The 16,984-nt window shown below is 40.2% G+C and overlaps 1 protein-coding gene across 12 annotated transcripts in view; it reads left to right on the top strand.

Annotated features, from left to right (window-relative positions):
• Positions 1–16,984, top strand: part of NTRK2 (neurotrophic receptor tyrosine kinase 2) — a 394,884-nt gene that overhangs the window by 92,183 nt on the left and 285,717 nt on the right. For 9 of the 12 annotated variants that reach the window (XM_021064645.2, XM_021064643.2, XM_084979791.1 and 6 more), the window contains exon 12: positions 7,058–7,157. In XM_021064645.2, coding sequence (XP_020920304.1) covers positions 7,058–7,157 — 100 coding nt within the window. Of the gene's footprint in view, positions 1–7,057; positions 7,972–14,966; positions 15,855–16,984 lie in introns of those variants that run through there. The other 3 variants (XR_014817742.1, XR_014817740.1, XR_014817741.1) reach the window with 3 other exon arrangements.

Genomic DNA, 16,984 nt, shown 5'->3' with positions numbered 1-16,984 from the left:
TGTTTTGACCTTTAGGGTTCCTTTGTGGTTCCATAAAAATTTTAGGATTATTTGTTCTATGAAATATGCCATTAGAATTTTGACAGGGATTACATTGAATCTGTAGATCCAGATTGCTTTTGGTTCTATGGACATTTTAACAATATTAATTCTTCCAGTTCATGAATAGGGAATGCCTTTCCATTTATTTGCTTCTTTTTCAATTTCTCTCATCAGTGACTTATAGTTTTCAGTGTGTAGATCTTGCACCTTCAGTTAAATTTATTTCTAGGTATTTTATTCTTTTGATGCAATTGTAAATGGGATTTTTTTCCTTAATTTATCTTTCTTTTCTTCTTCTTCTTCTTCTTCTTTTTTTTTTTAATTTTATGGCCATACCTATAGCATATGGAAGTTCCAGGACAAGGACTGAATCTAAGCCATAGCTCCAACCTATGCTGCAGTTGTGGCAATGCTGGATCCTTTAACCCACTGCACTGGGCTAGAGATCAAACTTACACCTCCACAGCGACCCAAGCTGCTGCAGTCTGATTCTTATTAACCTGCTGTGTGATGGCAGGAACTCCCTTAATTTCTCTTTCTGATAGAAATTATTAATGTATAAGAATGCCATAGATTTCTGTAGGTTGATTTTGTATCCTGGGACTTTACTGAATTCATTTATTAGTTCTAATTGTTTTTTTTTTTTTTTTTTTTTTTTTGGTGGAGTCTTTAGGACTTTCTCTATGCGGTATTATGCCATATGCAAATTGGAACAGTTTTACTTCTTCTTTTCTGATTTGGATGCCTTTTATATCTTTTTTATTGCCTAATTGTGTGGCTAGGACTTCCAAAATTGAATAAAAGTGGTGAGAGTGGGCCTTCTTGTCTAGTTTCTGATCTTAGAGGAGAAGCTTTCAGTATTTCACTTCTGAGTATGATGTTAGCTGTGGGTTTGTCGTCTGTGGCCTTTATTATGTTGAAGTATGTTCCTTTATACTCATGTTAGAAGGAACTTTGTTGAGTTTTTATCATAAGTTGACGTTGAATTTTGTCAAATGTTTTTTCTTTATTTATTGAGAAAATTATGTGATTGTTTATTCTTCATTTTGTCAATGTGATATGTCATATTGACTGGGTTGCAGATATTGAACCATCCTTGCATCCCTGGAATAAATTCTGTTTCATTGTGGTGTATAATCATTTTAATATACCATTGGATATGTTTTGCTAGTATTTGTCAAGGACTTTTGCATCTGTGTTCATCAAGAATATTGTTCTATAATTTTTTTTTTTTTTTTGGTAGTGTCCTTGTCTGGTTTTGGTACAGTGTGTTTGGAAGGTAGCCTGAGATTGCAGTAATGGCTCCTGCCAGTGTCTTAGGCCCCAGGGAGCATCCCAACTGGTTCTTGCCTCTCTGGCAGGTGGTTCATGATGAGTAAGTGGACCCCTTCACCAATGGTTCACGCATTTTTCAACTTGGTGTTTTGTGCTGGTTTTCAGATTGAGTGAGGCTGTGCAGGAGCCCTTTAAGAGTGGGTCATATGTTTCCTGCAGTTCTATAGTAGTTCCTGGATGTATCCTCCACAGGTTTTCAAAGTCAGTTGTTTTAGGGGGCTCATCCCTCTTGTGCAGGATCTAGAGGTTGGGGTACCTGGTATGAAGCTTGAATCCCTCGTGTTTCAGGGTAAAGATCTGTACCTTTCTGATGCCTCCTGATGTGGATTGCCACTGGGGTGTGGTCTTACCCATGGTGAGCCTGAATCTCTGCCTCTCCTACCTGTCTTCATGCTCTCCTTTTATCCTTTGCTGCAGAGGCTCTGTTCATCTAGTTTTCAGGTTTCTTTCTGAGGGATGTACTTCACATTTAGTTGCAGATTTGCTGTGTGCATGGTAGGAGATGAATTTAGGATCTTCTTACACCACCATCATGAACCTTCTACCCCGAGTGACCTTTTTAAAGCACAAATCAGATCACTCTTATTCTTATTCTTCTCAGAGTTTTCCCAACACAAAGGAATAAAACTTTTATAAAAGTCCAACTCCTCATCATGGTTAACAGAGCCCTTGTCTGTTTCTCTGGCTTCATCTCCCAACTCCTCATGGCTTGCCAAATGTTTTTTGTTTGTTTGTTTTTTTAAATCCCTCTCTTGCATGCTCCAGGCTTACTCTTGTCTCACAGCCTTCACATTTGCTGTTCCCTCTGGAAGGCATGCTCTTCCCAATGACCATCATATGGCTTTAGCGAGAGGGACTAACAGACAGCCATTACCCTGTTTCATTTTCTTCTGAGCAGTTACTATTGTGTATAGTTACTTTGGTTATTTACTTACATGTTTGATATCTTTTTCCCTTCCCTAGATTCTTCAGAGATTCGCAGTATAGGCAACAGGTCAGGGATTTTCACAGCTGTATCCCTAGTCCTTAGGATAGTGCCTGGCAGCTAGGAGGTGGTTAGACTATTGATGAACACTCTAGCATGGGTTGCAGATTAGAGGGATTGGAAGTTGGATAATGATTTAGTGGGCTGGTGCGATAATAAAGAGATGTGATGTATATTTAAACCAGGGCTGTGGCAGTGGGACTGGGAGGCTCATAAATAGATGCAACTCAGCTGCAACTCAAAACATTCCCATCCAGTGTTTGGAGACACACACACACACACATACACACACATAATTTCCACAGATGACTATATGCATTACCTTGAAATAACAAGGAAAACTGCTGTGGTAAATCAATTGCAGATGTTTTCTAATTCCTGCCTCATGCAACCATTTCAGTTTTTATTCTCATGCCAAACTGCTTACTGTTCCTTGGTTTTGGAGAAAGTTGTTTGTGTATGGGAGGGAATCCAGGGAGCAGGTGTTAAGCCTACAGATGTGTATGTATCCCAGTTACTAAAAATTATATGCCAACCTTAGTTTTCTCTTTTGAATTCAAATGATAAATTTAGGCCCCTAGTTGGCATACCTTGATGTTTGCACTGTATATGTTGGGGTCCCTGGAAGGTAAGATCAATGAAAATAATCTTTTCCGAAAATTTTTTTGAATATATATATATTTTTTGGCTGCCCAACAGCATATGGAGTTCCCAGGCTAAGGATCAGATCTGAGCCATAGTTGTGACCCAAGGCGTAGCTGTAGCAACACCAGATCCTTAATCCACTGTGCTGGGCCAGGGATGGAACCTTTGACCCAGCGTTCCCCAGATGTCACTGATTCCATTGTATCACAGCGGGAACTCTGAAAGTCTATATATTTTGACTCCATCTGCATGAGAATTGCAATGTTCTGTAGAATTTTAATAAATAAAATCTAAAAATTATGTGTGGATCCAATATTTGATGCCTAAAGTTTCTGATGACAGGGAAGATCATTAGATTAGAAGAAGAACTTCAGATTCAGCGAGTTGATACAAAAGTTAAAGGTGTTTTCAGTGCATTTGGAAGACAGCCTCAAACGCTTACCATTCTGGTCCAATAGATGCTTCTCATGAACCTTCGCTGAACTTTTTCAGAGGAGAGCAGCTCCTTGCACTATGCTGAGAGATAGCCTCAGATAAAAAAACAACCAACCACCCAAACAACACACCCCCTACACACACACCGTCCATCAAACTCTGTATTTATCAAATAATTTGTTTTCAAGGAAACGACTCTTCTCACAGTCACAAGAGTCTTTACTAAAGGATTCTTTACATGTTGAACTGCAGCAATAGGTTTCAATATTTGTTAGCAGATGATAAGCTACTTTTTAGGAGTAGAACCCCTTTCCATGTTCTGGGTTGACTTAAACCTTCTATAATGATGTAGAGGATGCAGGGTGGGTATTATAATCCCCATGCACAAATGAGGAAACAGAGGCTTGGAGAATGCAGCATCTGTTAGCTCTCACAGCTAAAGGCAAGGTGTCCTGGGAACCGAAGAAAGCCAGTTGAGTACTTCCCAAAGTGGGTAAGATGGAACTGTGGTTCTGTGGGGGAGATCCTGGGATGTAAGGCAAATCCTCCAATCTTTCTCTATTCCCAGGTTCCTTAACACGGAGCTTTAAATGTGGTGGTTTTTTTTCCCCCATATATTCTTTTATCTGAAGAAGTCTAGGATGTAATAATAGAGCACAGAAACTTATACCTAAAATCCTGTGATGTCTTTCCCATGAAAATGTTAGAAATAAAGATTAAAAAAAAATCCCAAATCATTAGGTAAATTGGACAGAATGATTTTGGTTAGAACCGGTTGATTCATAACTAGTCTTTGAGGAATCGCTACCATTCTGTTGGTGTACAGGCCACAGAGACAGAGCTAAGTCTGTTCTCAGACATCTGCAGCAGCCTTCTCTGGGAGCTCCGCTCACAGCCGAAGCACCAGAGGAGAAAATTATCACACCTTTGCTCCATCCTAGCCAAGTGTTTGGCATGTGCTCTTTTGCATGCTTTGTGGCTTAATTAATGCTGTCCCCATCTGACCCCATCAGAAGATGCTGGGGGTAGGGTATTGACCCTATGCTTTTATTAGCCTGCCATCATTCTCGGTCACATGGTTTGGGAAGGCAATAGAATGAATATATCACACATAAATCACAGAGTTTATGCTTGGGCAGACTTTGATGCCAGTCCCAAGCTTGAAAGGTGTGATCTTGGGCTGTACATTTTTTTTCCTAAATCTCAATTTTGTCCTCATCATTATAGCCAATATAATTTTTAAATTAATTAATTAGTGTCTTTTGGGGGCCACACCCATGGCATATGGAAGTGCCCAGGCTAGGGGTTGAATCGGAGCTGCAGCTGCCAGCCTATACCACAGTCACAGCAGTATGGGATCCGAGCTATGTCTGTGACCTATACCACAACTCAGGGCAACACTAGATCCTTAACCCACTGAGTGAGGCCAGGGATTGGACCCGGGTCCTCATGGATACAAGTTGGGGTTCATTACAGCTTAACCACAATGGTAACTCTGACCAATATAATTTATTATTTATTAGAGTAGGCACTGATTGAAACTCATTATCTGCATTAACTGACTGAAGATTTATAACCACCTACAAAGTAGAATTATTATATTCCCTATTTTATACATGAGGATTGTGATATGCTGTGAGGTTAAGGAGCCTGAAAGCCATGTAGTTAATAAGTGGTTACTCTAAATTTCAAACTTAGGAAGAATCCATATTCTTAATATCCACCCTACCCTGTCTCCTACTATGAGCTGGGGCTATCACTCAGAATAATCTAGGCTGCAGGAACAAAAATCCCCAGATCCGAGTGGCTTAAAACAACTAAGGTTTATTTCTTGCTTCATTACTTGTATTGGCTGGGTGCTCTATCATCAGCCTCAGGCTCTTTCCAAGATGAGGTTGACCAGGAAGCCCCCTTTGGGAACGTTAGCACTTATTTTGACCCAGAAAAGGAGAGCACCATCCCTGGTATTATTAACATTATTATTATCGATGAATAATTCTTTGTTGTGGGTGGGCTGTCCTGGGCACTGTGGGATGTTTAGCAGCACCCTTGGCCTTAGGGGGTAACCACCCTACTCCTAGTTGTTCCAGTTTTCCCAGTTGTGACAACTCCAAATTGCCACACATCCTCTGGGTGCAACATTATCCCTGGTTGTGAAGCACAGCCTTGGTCTAAGATGTCCCAGTAGCGGTGTAGTCCTCCCCTGGCAGTGGTACACGTCTCAACCCATTGGCCAGAACTAATCTCACGAAACCATCTCACCACAAAGAAGCCAGGAAGTGAATTCCATAAAGAGAGACACAGAGAAACACAGACATGTTTGGGAAACAACACTAATGGGTAAGACAGTCATCACCTGTCTTAAGGATTGTTCTGCAGATTCAATGAAACAAGGAAACTTAAGAGGTTGGCTCAGTATGGGCATCTAAGATGGTTTAGAGCAGGAATCGATGAACTATACCCCAATCCAGCTAGCTGTCTGTCTGTCTGTTGTAAATAAAGTTTTATTGGAACACAGCCACGATTGTTTGCTTCCTTTGTCTGTGGCTGTATTCACCCTATATCTGTGGAATCGAGGAGTTGCAGCAGAGGCTGCCAAAGCCTAAAAGATTGACTCTCTGACCCTTTATAGTAAAAGTTTGCCAACTCCTAGTTTATAGAAACAAACTTTTTGGGGAAGTGGGGCCTTGGAGTAAAACAGCAGACGTGAAGAGGATGCATAGCCCAGGGTCCATCTTTTTTCTAGATTGTTCGTGTGTACGTAGGTAGCATTATGTGTCTGGGTCCCTGCAATCAATCTCCAGCTTGGGGCTGTGACAGGAGTCACAAAGATCTGCATTTGCTCTCTCTATTTGTATGCTCTACATCTTGCAATTACAGTTTTAAATCTAAAAAAGAACCTTGTATTGATCTTTCTCATACATGCAGAAAAGTTCATGTGTCTACAACCCCATGAGTGTTCACAAGCTGGGCTCACCCACACGTGCTTCCTGTTCCTTTTCAGACCTACTCACTGCTCCATTGCACCCTGCTTTCCAAGAGCAGGAGTAGCTGACTTTTTTAAAAAAAATCTTATTACGGACAATTTCCAAACATGTACAGTGGTAGAGAGACTAGCAGAATGGATTCCGTTGTATCTTTCACCCGTGTCCAAAATCATGAGTATTTTATCTGTGTACGTTCCATACTCTCTCATTCTCTCTCTCTCTAGATTGATAGGTAGGTAGGTACATAGGTGGAGAGATTAAAAAAAAAAAAAAAATCCGTCCATCTCAGCAGAAATTGGCACAATGTTATAAATCAACTGTAATAAAAAATAAAATATCCGTCTATCCATATCTTATGCAATAATATATGGTGCATTCGTATATATTGCTCTATATAATGTCAGTTAGATACCCATTTTTATAAGCTCTAACTTATGTTTTTTTCCTCTATGGATAGTAATGAGACCTGCATAGTTTTAGGGTTGTTGAGGATTCAGTGACTTGATATCCATAAAGCTCTTAGAAAAGCAAGCAGTGAGTAGGCCATAGGTATTAACTGTCTCCCTATCATCATCTGGGTAGAGGAAACTAATGATCCAGGTCCTAACTGCCCTCTCTTCCTTTCTAGGTCTACGCTGTGGTAGTAATTGCATCGGTAGTGGGGTTTTGTCTGCTGGTAATGCTGTTTCTGCTGAAGTTGGCAAGACACTCCAAGTTTGGCATGAAAGGTAAGACGGGTTGTGTTTATTTTCCTTCGTATGTGGAATCATTTTTGGCTTGTGACTAATGCTAATTACCACAAAGAAAGGAAGCAGCTAGATTTAGGATGACTAGGGTTGAAGGCTGAGAAAAGAGCAATACAACTACAATACTGAACATCAAGACAGCTCAAAATAATGTTGATGTCTCAGCACTACCCACTTTCCAATGAGGATAGTTGTCCCAGAAGACACAGAGCTGGTTTCTTGAGTTTCAAGTGACTAAAAATGATATATGCAAAGAGTGCCCGATTTCTACTTTTGTGTCAGAGAGCAGGCAAGGCTGGGTGGCAGGAGACTAGTTATGGACACAGGTATTTTGTGTCTAAAGGTCCTTTCTATTGTACACATAACGTCCAGAACTTCCATGGTATGCTTTTGGTGGTGTTGCTGCTTTTTCAGATTCTTATGTTTTGAAATTGAAAGCGTTGGGAAGCAACTTAAGAACAGCCATTGTTGTACCTTGTGTACTTTGTGGTCAAGTGGCTTTTTATTTCACTGGAGAAGTTCCTCATGCTTGATTAAAAATTAGGGTCTAGGTTGCCCCACAGTAGGCCATTGGTTTCTTTTAGAAGACTGAAAATTCATTTCATAGGGGGAGGAACTTACTTAAATGCTCTCGTGATATAAGTAGCCAAGAGTTTCAAATGATTGGAAAGCACTTGCTCTGAAGTTTAAACGTGATGTCTTGACTCATATGTTGATGTAGAATTTTGTGTGGACCCTTAGAAATAGCCACTAGCTTGGGAAAGCTGTGATGACAGTTTAGTGGTGTCTTAATTGTGTTGGGAAGATAGTCGGGGGTGGGGTGGGGTGGGGATCTTCTTGATCTGTATGGTTCACTGTAATTACTGTTATTGTTTGCTTGCTCAGAAGTGGTAGTTAAGTAGCAGGAAGTGGTCCAGGGCACGCTGGGCTCTAGGGTGGATCAGATCCATTTCTTTCTTTTTTTTTTTTTTTTTTTTTTAATTTTCTAGGGCCACTCCTGCAGCATATGGAGGTTCCCAGGCTAGGGGTCGAATCGGAGCCATAGCCGCCGGCCTACACCACAGCCACAGCCACGTGGGATCGAAGCCATGTCTGCAACCTACACCAGAGCTCACAGCAACGCCGGATCCTTAACCCACTGAGCAAGGCCAGGGATCGAACACCCAACCTCATGGTTCCTAGTCGGATTCCTTAACCACTGCGCCATGACGGGAACTCCCAGATCCATTTCTGATGCTTTCTTTTCTCCCTTGATTGGAGTCCAAGACTGAGATTCCCAAACCTGAAATGAATGAGGAGGAGTGGTAAAGTTGGCCTTAAACACCCCCCTTCAACCTCCTCCAGACTCCCTCACTTTGTCGTGCTGGCCTTTGACATTTCTTGTGAAAGAATAAAGATCTCTTGTTCTCCAATTATGAATAAGGCTGGGGTGAGGAACTATATATTATGGTAATTTTAATTTATCCTGTGGTGGAGGTTTGCAAACTTTGCCTTAGCTGTTTTGCCTGGAGGGCTTGTAAAAAAACACAGATTTCTGGGCTACCCCAGGATTTTCTGAGTTAATAGTTCTGCCATGGACTGGAAGGTGGGCATTTCTGAGAGTTTCCAGGGGAGCTGATGTTGCTCTTTCCCAGGCATCCTCAGACAATCACCTCTGTGGGATAAACATGGGCTTCAGGGTCTCTTTCTGAAAGTGACATGACGTGGGAGGGGCATTGCAAACCAAACTACCCATTGGCTTTGAAAACCTTTCTGGGTCCTCATGTTCAGCTGGTGATCGGGTCTGGGCTGTGCTGCTTCTCTCTGGGTGTCAGCCACCTGCTGTGAGATTTCGTTCTCATCATTCTGATCAGATGCTTTCTTTCCTTAGAGGTCCTTGGGGTAGATGCCTCCAAGCAGAAATTTTGCTGGCCAGGGCCAGGTGCCAGCTCTATCACTTTCTTGTCTTGAGGGTTGAGTTAGAAACTCATCTCCTGGGCTCTTCAGAGAAATGGTACGTCCAGGTCCTTTAGGGAGCTCAGAAAGGCTTTGGGAACCTTGGGTGCAACATTTGGGGGCCACGTCCCATCCCCACTTTGTGTTAAGCAAACAGTGAGCAGAATGATCTGTAAATGTGCACGCAACACGCTCTCTGCAGCGTAGTGATGGAGGGGGATTAAAAAGCAGATGCTTTTGTTTCAGAGAAGATTGTATTTCGTGTAGCGACTCTGGCACTAAGGCCAAAGCAGTTTTTATTTGGATACTTTGGGGTGACCGCCACTGAAGCATCTGCATTTAACCAAAGTGTAACCAAAGGGAATCCTTAACGAGTTGTAAGAAAGATTTTGCTTAACCTTGTCACAGAGCCTGTAAATGACTTCCTTCAGGCAGTAACTACTCTAGCTTCTGTCTTACTCCCTTATTTTTAGACATAAATAAAATGGTTTTAAAAATTTGTCTTGGGGACTCACGTCCTGGTTTAGAACAGCTTCTTTTTCCATTTTTAGCTACACATCTGTCTGCGCCATGGTTTGAACAAAGTGGGCTGAGCTGAGGTTATTGTTTTACAAGTCAGCTGCTGAGTTGTAATTCGGGGCATCTAGAGGAGAGGATGAGGCTTATGGAATGAGTGTGCATGAAACTGCAGAAAAAGTGGCATTTAACGATTATTGTAAGTTAAAGGGACCTCTTGTATAAAACAGGGACCTATATTTAATATCTTGTAATAACCTATACTGGAAAAGAATCAGAAAAAGAATATATATATTTCTTTATGTATATATATATATACATAACCAAATACATTCGTGTGCATACACAAATATTCACATATATGTGTGTATATCTATATAAAATGTGAATCACTTTGTGGTACTTTGTGATTGAAACCTTGTAAATCAATTGTACTTCAATAAAAATACATAATGTAAATTGATGTACTTTAAATACTATTAGATCTGGGATTTCTATCGAAAAAAATAAGTCTTAAAAAGGGGAGAATATTTAAAGATGCTATTATACTTCCAGAAATAACCAGAAAACATGTCAGTTGTGATTACTGAGTAACCATGGCATGAACTGTGCGTAGCCCTGGCCATGGCTTGGTTCCGGGAGAGAGGCCAGTGGCTGATGTGCACAGGAGCTATTCCAAGTGTAACTCTTGCCCTCAAAATCACCTTTGGGGAGATTTGACCCCCCTTCATATCACCTTGTCCTGGAGACAGATTGGGACTGAAAAATGGCGGCCAGCCCACCCATAGGCTTTTTCAGGTTTTTGCCCATCTCCAAAATTGCACCCGTCAGCATCCACTGTTTCAGTCTATAGTAGCATCATTGGGGTTGTAAATTATAGCTCAATACTGTGGATTTGATGATCCCAGGGTAACCCAAACCAGAAATTTCTTAAAATCACACTGCAGCTACGTGTAGGACAATTCATGCTTTATGGATCGACCCTAGAACCCAAACCTCCTTGTTGGCAATGCCCTCCATGGGTAGGTGATCCCTAAATTCCAAACCAGGGAGTTAAACCCAAATCTTTGAATACAACAGTGCTGTGTTCTTTGGAGATGGATTTATCAGCCTGTAAGCCTCATAGGTTTTTTAAAATCTGTTCTGTCAGTTTACTGCAACCAAATCCTGATAGTGCAGTTTAGAACATAGAGGCCAGGCTGTGAAGTCCACATCAACAGAGTTCATACTGGTCTTGCTCATCAGGACTTTCCCAGGGCCAAGGCCAAAGGTGGTAATTAATAAATGTAGTTGATGGAATGAAAGATCTCAGAAAATTTTCAACTTCATCCACTTTATCTTGGTAATTGGAAAATAGTTAATATTTGGAACATAGCTCCAATAAAATTATTCCAGATAAGTAATGGCCATGAACAGGAAGTCGTTTTTGTCTTAGGATATGTAGGTTTTCACACACTTGTTTAAACAATGATTGTTAAGTTTCGAGGATTCACTTTGGCTTCCTATTTTGCACTGAGCTTCTTGAATTTCTGCCACTCTGCCTCTGAGGGTATGGCCTCAGAATGTCTTTGTCCAGCTGTGAAGCTGGCAGAAGCGGATGGCGGCTCTCATATTGGTGTTAACCTAGACATTATGTTTCATTATCGCTTGATATGTTTCAAGCCTCTTGTTGCTAGGGTCCAGTAGACGACCAGCCCTGTTTCTGTAAGGATGTCAAGAGGTACAATTTGCCCCACTCCATTTCTCCATGCCTTGACACCATCCTTTTGGTTTGGGGTTGAATATCTAGTTGCCATAATTGCAGAGTCCTGAATAAAGCTCCTCTGTTCCTGCTTGGCCATCTGGGCAGGGATTATTCAAATGTGTGTTTAATATGGATGCGTCAACTATATAACCCATCTATCTAAATCTGGGTCAGTACCCCATTGGTAAATGCATAATTTTATCCTTTTCCTTTGAAAACTGCCTGTGATTTATTTTACTTTTCATTGAAATACGGCTCAAGGACCTTTCCAGAGCAGCTCTGTTGCCAAAGGAACAGGCAACCAGGCCTTTGAATGCTCTCATTTTTTGTTGTGACCAAATCTCATGTTTAGTTCTCACATTGCTTCCTGGCTCCCTTTCTTCCTTGGAAATGTAGAAGTGCTCATAAAGGGGAGATGGAAGCATCTAGGGGCACGAGCTGACACATCTTCCAAGAAAGCTCCATACTGGAGCCCTGCCTGATGGCATTGATGGTGTACATGGTTGGAAAAAAAAATAACAGAGCCAGAAGGGTGGAGGGGGTTGGCACTTATCACACTGGGGAATAATGGTTGTGGTCATTGGCTTTCTGTGATTTGCATTTCCTGATGGAAGTCCACATAAGATATTTAATCCCTAAATACTGATGTATCCTTTGTCCTTCTAGAGTAAATGTCAAAGTCACTTGAAGAGGTCCCACGGGAGGAACTAGAATAGGAAATCTTTTTCTTATTCAGAGTTGAGAGCCTGCAGATTTCTTTGCACGAAACAGCCCATATGCATTTATTCCTGCTGTTTGAGCAGTAGGTATTTCCAATTCACAATTGACTGAAAAGCTACACTGCCTGCGAACGCAGAGCGAAAAGCTACACTGCCTGCGAACGCAGAGCCAGGTTTCAGCTCCAGATTCAAGGTCCCCAGTTTACATTTCTCCCCTTATAAATGATCTTCTAAATGTCTTTCAACAGCAACCAAAATTTTAGTTCTTCAGAAAATAGTCATAAACATAGTGGGGCCAAAGCTAAAGAGGTTGAAGGTTAAAGCCTCTTATATGAGCTGAAAACAATTCTGGAAAATTTAGGAGGTTGAGTTTAGCAGATATTTGGATCAGCTTTTAAAAGAAGGAAAAATGTGATGGAAAGCCAGAAACACAGTTATAGAAACATCTGTAAGAATAAACTGTTTTCCATATGACCCCCCCGCCATGATTTTTTAAAGACAAATAACATTAAAATATTATAACAGTAACACACAGATGCATTCTTTTTTTCAAAGTTTCAAGCACTTTAGCAGTACATAGAACTGAAAGGGGAAGGTCATTTTCACTCCCCTCTCCCTTTACCATTTCCACTCCTAGGGATAAACTTTAACCATCCCCAGTGTATCTATTATGTCAGTAATAAGGTCCAGAGCTTCATTCATTATATAGATACTCAAATATATTCCGGTTTGGTTGCATAAAGAAATTATAATGCCAATCTTGTTCTGCATCCTTTTTAAGGTAACGCTTTGCCTTGTAGATCTTTCCAAGTCAGTTCCTAGGAATTTACTGCATTCTATTCAGCAGTATTTCTGAGAACTCTGGGGTCAGGTTACCTGCATCTGAAACCTGGGCTCTGCCCATTACAAGTGTGTGACTTTGAGCAAATCCCTCATCCTCTCTTGCCTCAGCATTTCCGTCCGTAATGGCTCCGTAATTGTACCCACCACAGAGGGTAGTTGTAAGACAAACCAAGTTCATGCATGTGAAGCCCTTGGAAAAGTCCTGGCATTTAGTAATTATTATACAAATATTTACTGCAATTTTATTATTATTATTAATGAATGGGGAAATGTAAAAAAATTTACATTTTTACCATGTTTTTAGGAAAGTATTTAAAGTAATATCTCGCATATAAAGAAATGAATTGGAAATGAATTGTAGAGCGAAAAGGTTTGTATATTTTAAATGTTGATAGATTGTCTTGTAGGAATGCTTTATCAGTTTACACTCCCACCACCAGTAGATGAAGGCATCGTTTTGTTTGTGCTTCACCCATATCATATCTGTTCAAACTTTTATATTTTTGCCAATCCAGTTAAAATGATATTCTGATTACTAATGAGATTAAGCATCTTTATCATGTGAAGAATAGAAAGAAATATTTATTTTTTAACTGTTGACTTACAGAATTACCTTATAAATTATATGTATTTATCTTTTATTAGTTATATATGTTGCTCACATTTTCTTTCAATCTTTTGACTTTTTAAAATAGTGTCTTTTGGCGAACAAAAGGATTTACTTCTTTTTTTTATCGAAGCAAATCTGTCCATCTTTTCCATCTAAGTTTTTTTTTTTCCTGAAGAAATCTTCCCCTCCCCGACATTGTAAACATATTTTTAATATTTCTTTCACTAGTTTTATTTCACGTGTGTATGTTTTTTAAGTTGCTCTTTAATCTTTTGTAAATTCTTTTTTATTTTTAACTTGATGGGAAATACTCTTTTTTTTTTTTTTTTCCAGAGATACTTAAAATAGGAGTTCTGTGATAACTCTGCAGGTTAAGGATCCAGCACTGTCACTGATGTGGCACGGGTTCAATACCTGGCCCCATAACTTTTGCATACCATTGGCATGGCTAAAGAAACAACAAAAAAAGATAATTTTATGACCTTTTCAGAGAGATAAGCAGTATTATTTGAACTTTCTAGAGTCAGAAAGTCATTATTAAAAAGAAATTTTGAAAGCTTAGTGATTAACTTTTTTTAAAGTAATAAACTTTGTTGGCTCTCTTATTTTATTCTCACAAACTGTATCAGAGAATATAGGTTATTTTTTGTTTGTTTATTTTTTAACTGCCCTCCCCAACTTCAGTGTATTTTAGCATTCTCTTAGTAGAGAACAAAATTTGTCAATAATGCTCAAGTCCTTGGAAATGTCATTAAAAGACATTCAGCTGAAACAATTCTTGTCTCATCTGACAAAGCGGAAATTCATCAAAAGAAAAGAGTCAGCTCTTTTCTTATCTGTTGGCAACATTGTATAAAGCTTTGCCCCTTGTGTTTGTGAGGTCAAGACCTACTTTCTAAAGTCTCTTACTTCTTGTAGGGTCACCATTTGGGTTATGTGTTTATGAGGGCAGAACATGCTTTTTCTTTGTGGCATATTGAAAATGGGCCTCAAATTTTCAGGAACTGGCTTGCTTGGGCAAGACAGGAAGCAGAAGCAGCAGCATTTTTGCCATTAGCTTTGCAAGTGCACTACCTTGACCTTTTAAAATTAACCTGCCTTCCATGGACATCCCATAAGCCCAGTGTGCTTCAGGGAAGAACCCAGGTTTGCTTGGAACATAGAAAGTGCAGCTGTATTGTTAGGGACTTCCCACACAAGTTTCATGAAAAGCTAAAGGATCGTCTATGAAATTAGATTTTAGGGAGTTCCCCACGTGGCTCAATGGTTAACGAATCCTACTAGGAACCATGAGGGCGTGGATTCCATCCCTGGCCTCCCTCAGTGGGTTAAGGATCCAGCGTTGCTGTGAGCTATGGTGTAGGTTGCAGACACAGCTCGGATCCCGTGTTCCTGTGGCTGTGGCATAGGCCAGCTCTGATTAGACCCCTAGCCTGGGAAGCTCCATATGCCTAGAAAAGGCCAAAAAAAAAAAAAAAAAAGATTTTTATGCTTAAAAGTCAGGAGAACTTGTTACCCCCTCTTTGGTCCTCCATAAATTCTGTGGTCAACTCATTTCGACCTCCTTACACAGATCACGGTACACTTGAGCAAGGACTTCCCACATCAGAAAATCGGCCCCTTGTCTTCTTCCTTTTCCCTTGCGTTTCTCCTTTTTCCCCCCTGTTCCTTTTTTTTTCCCTGCCATGTTGTCCTTCCACACCTCTGTGTTTCCTGCTTTTACATTCTTCCCTCCCTCTTTTGGTTTTCTTTCTTCTCGCTCCTTGCATCTGATTTTAGTGGACAAGCTTTTCGGAATTTATGAAGAAGACATAATAACTTGGCTTCAATTCTAACATATGCTCTGATTTTATCCCACTTTATTTTGGGCAAGAATACTGAATGACGAGAGGAATAAATTTAGCTCTAAATCAGCGGAACTGTCACGTGGTAACTCAAAAGACAGCCTGTTTGGATACCGCACATCCTTCATGTTTGTAACTTGTTAACTCTTATGTCTTCAAAACTAGGAGTGTATAGTGTGTAGGTTGTTAACCCTTAAGTCTTCAAAACTAGGAGTGTCTGTTGGAGACTTACAAATCAGACAAGCTGGGGTTCAAATTTCCAATCTCCATCTGCTAACCATAACGTGGAGCTAATGTTTAAACTCTGTAAATCTTAGATTCCTCTTTGGTAGAGGGAATAATACCCATCTCTCAAGTGATTATAAGAATTAAAACAGTGCTTAGTTCAGTGCCTGGTTTGTTGAACTCATGCTAGAAAAGGCAATTATTGTTCAACTTTATGTTTTAGTAATAGCTCATTAAAAAAAAGAATATGGGGAGAGTCCTGCCTGAATTTATATTGAATCAGAAATGCAGAAACATGCCCCAGATGCATACAGTGTATATTTAAGGTTTATTTGTCGAGTTTATAGGGAAAAAATGTAAGTTTAATGTGTCTATATTTTATGGGTATGTATTATGAATGTAAAGTTGTTGAGACATATGTTTAAGCCTTTTGGCACTGAAAGATACTGTGTACGAATTGTTGCAAATTCTTAATTTTATTATCCTCTGAACAATTCATCTGTTTAGATTATCACAGGGTTTATGAGAAATCTGTTTTGCTTATTGACTGATTTGGTATGTAGGTTTTATTAGTTTCTTTTAGGAGGAGCATTAACTGTAGGCAAGGGGCAGAAAGAACAGACAGGGTGGTCTGGGGAAGGGAGCCCCTCTCCCCTCAGTAACCATCAGCTGAAGTCTAGAAACCCAAGCTTAGGGAGCTTCCTATTCTAATGTGCCTCCCTTTTGCAAGGGGGAGGAATTGCAACCGCTAAAATGATGTCTTTTAACAGAAATAGGCTTCAATTTTTGATGTGCTTACAGCCTCCTAGAGATGAAAAGAGAGATTCAGTAGAAAATAAACTCTCCCTTATGCAGTTGATTGTCATGCGATATAACCACAGACCAAGGTGCCATATTTCCTGTGAGAGAAGCCAAGTCTTGGGCAGTCAAATGGTGGTGAAAGATCTTTGTTTTTATCAAGACATCAGCACAAATAGAATTCCATGGATTTCTTCTGTGATCACCTAGGAGCTTTAGTGGTTTGAGGACAGAGAGAGAAAGAGAGAGGATCCGTCTTAACTCTTTGAGTCTTTAGGAAGAGATTAATATTCTGAATCCAAGGCAGAGGTGTCATCTCGACTCTAACTAGTGCCAGTGGAAGGAAGGAAGGGTAGGAGTGGTGTGGGAGGGGAGAATGCTGGGAATGAGGTGGTGTTTCTATTTACAGTCATGTGTCAACTTTAGTAGTTCTGGCAAGACTTGAGGAGAGTCAACCACCCAACTGAGCCAATCCTGCACTTACTTCCTGGATCCTCTATAAAAGCAAATTGTGTAAAGACCATAAATAACAGTACAGGAACCAAAAGGCATCTGAGAGTCCCCAGCTTTAATAT

The sequence above is a fragment of the Sus scrofa genome, chromosome 10, assembly GCF_054392235.1.
Source record: "Sus scrofa isolate SSC_HxYL_T2T_F1_AM1 chromosome 10, Sscrofa_HxYL_maternal_Yorkshire_Landrace_v2.0, whole genome shotgun sequence".
In the NCBI taxonomy this organism is placed as follows: Eukaryota; Metazoa; Chordata; class Mammalia; order Artiodactyla; family Suidae; genus Sus; species Sus scrofa.
This window is presented reverse-complemented; position numbering and strand designations above follow the sequence as displayed.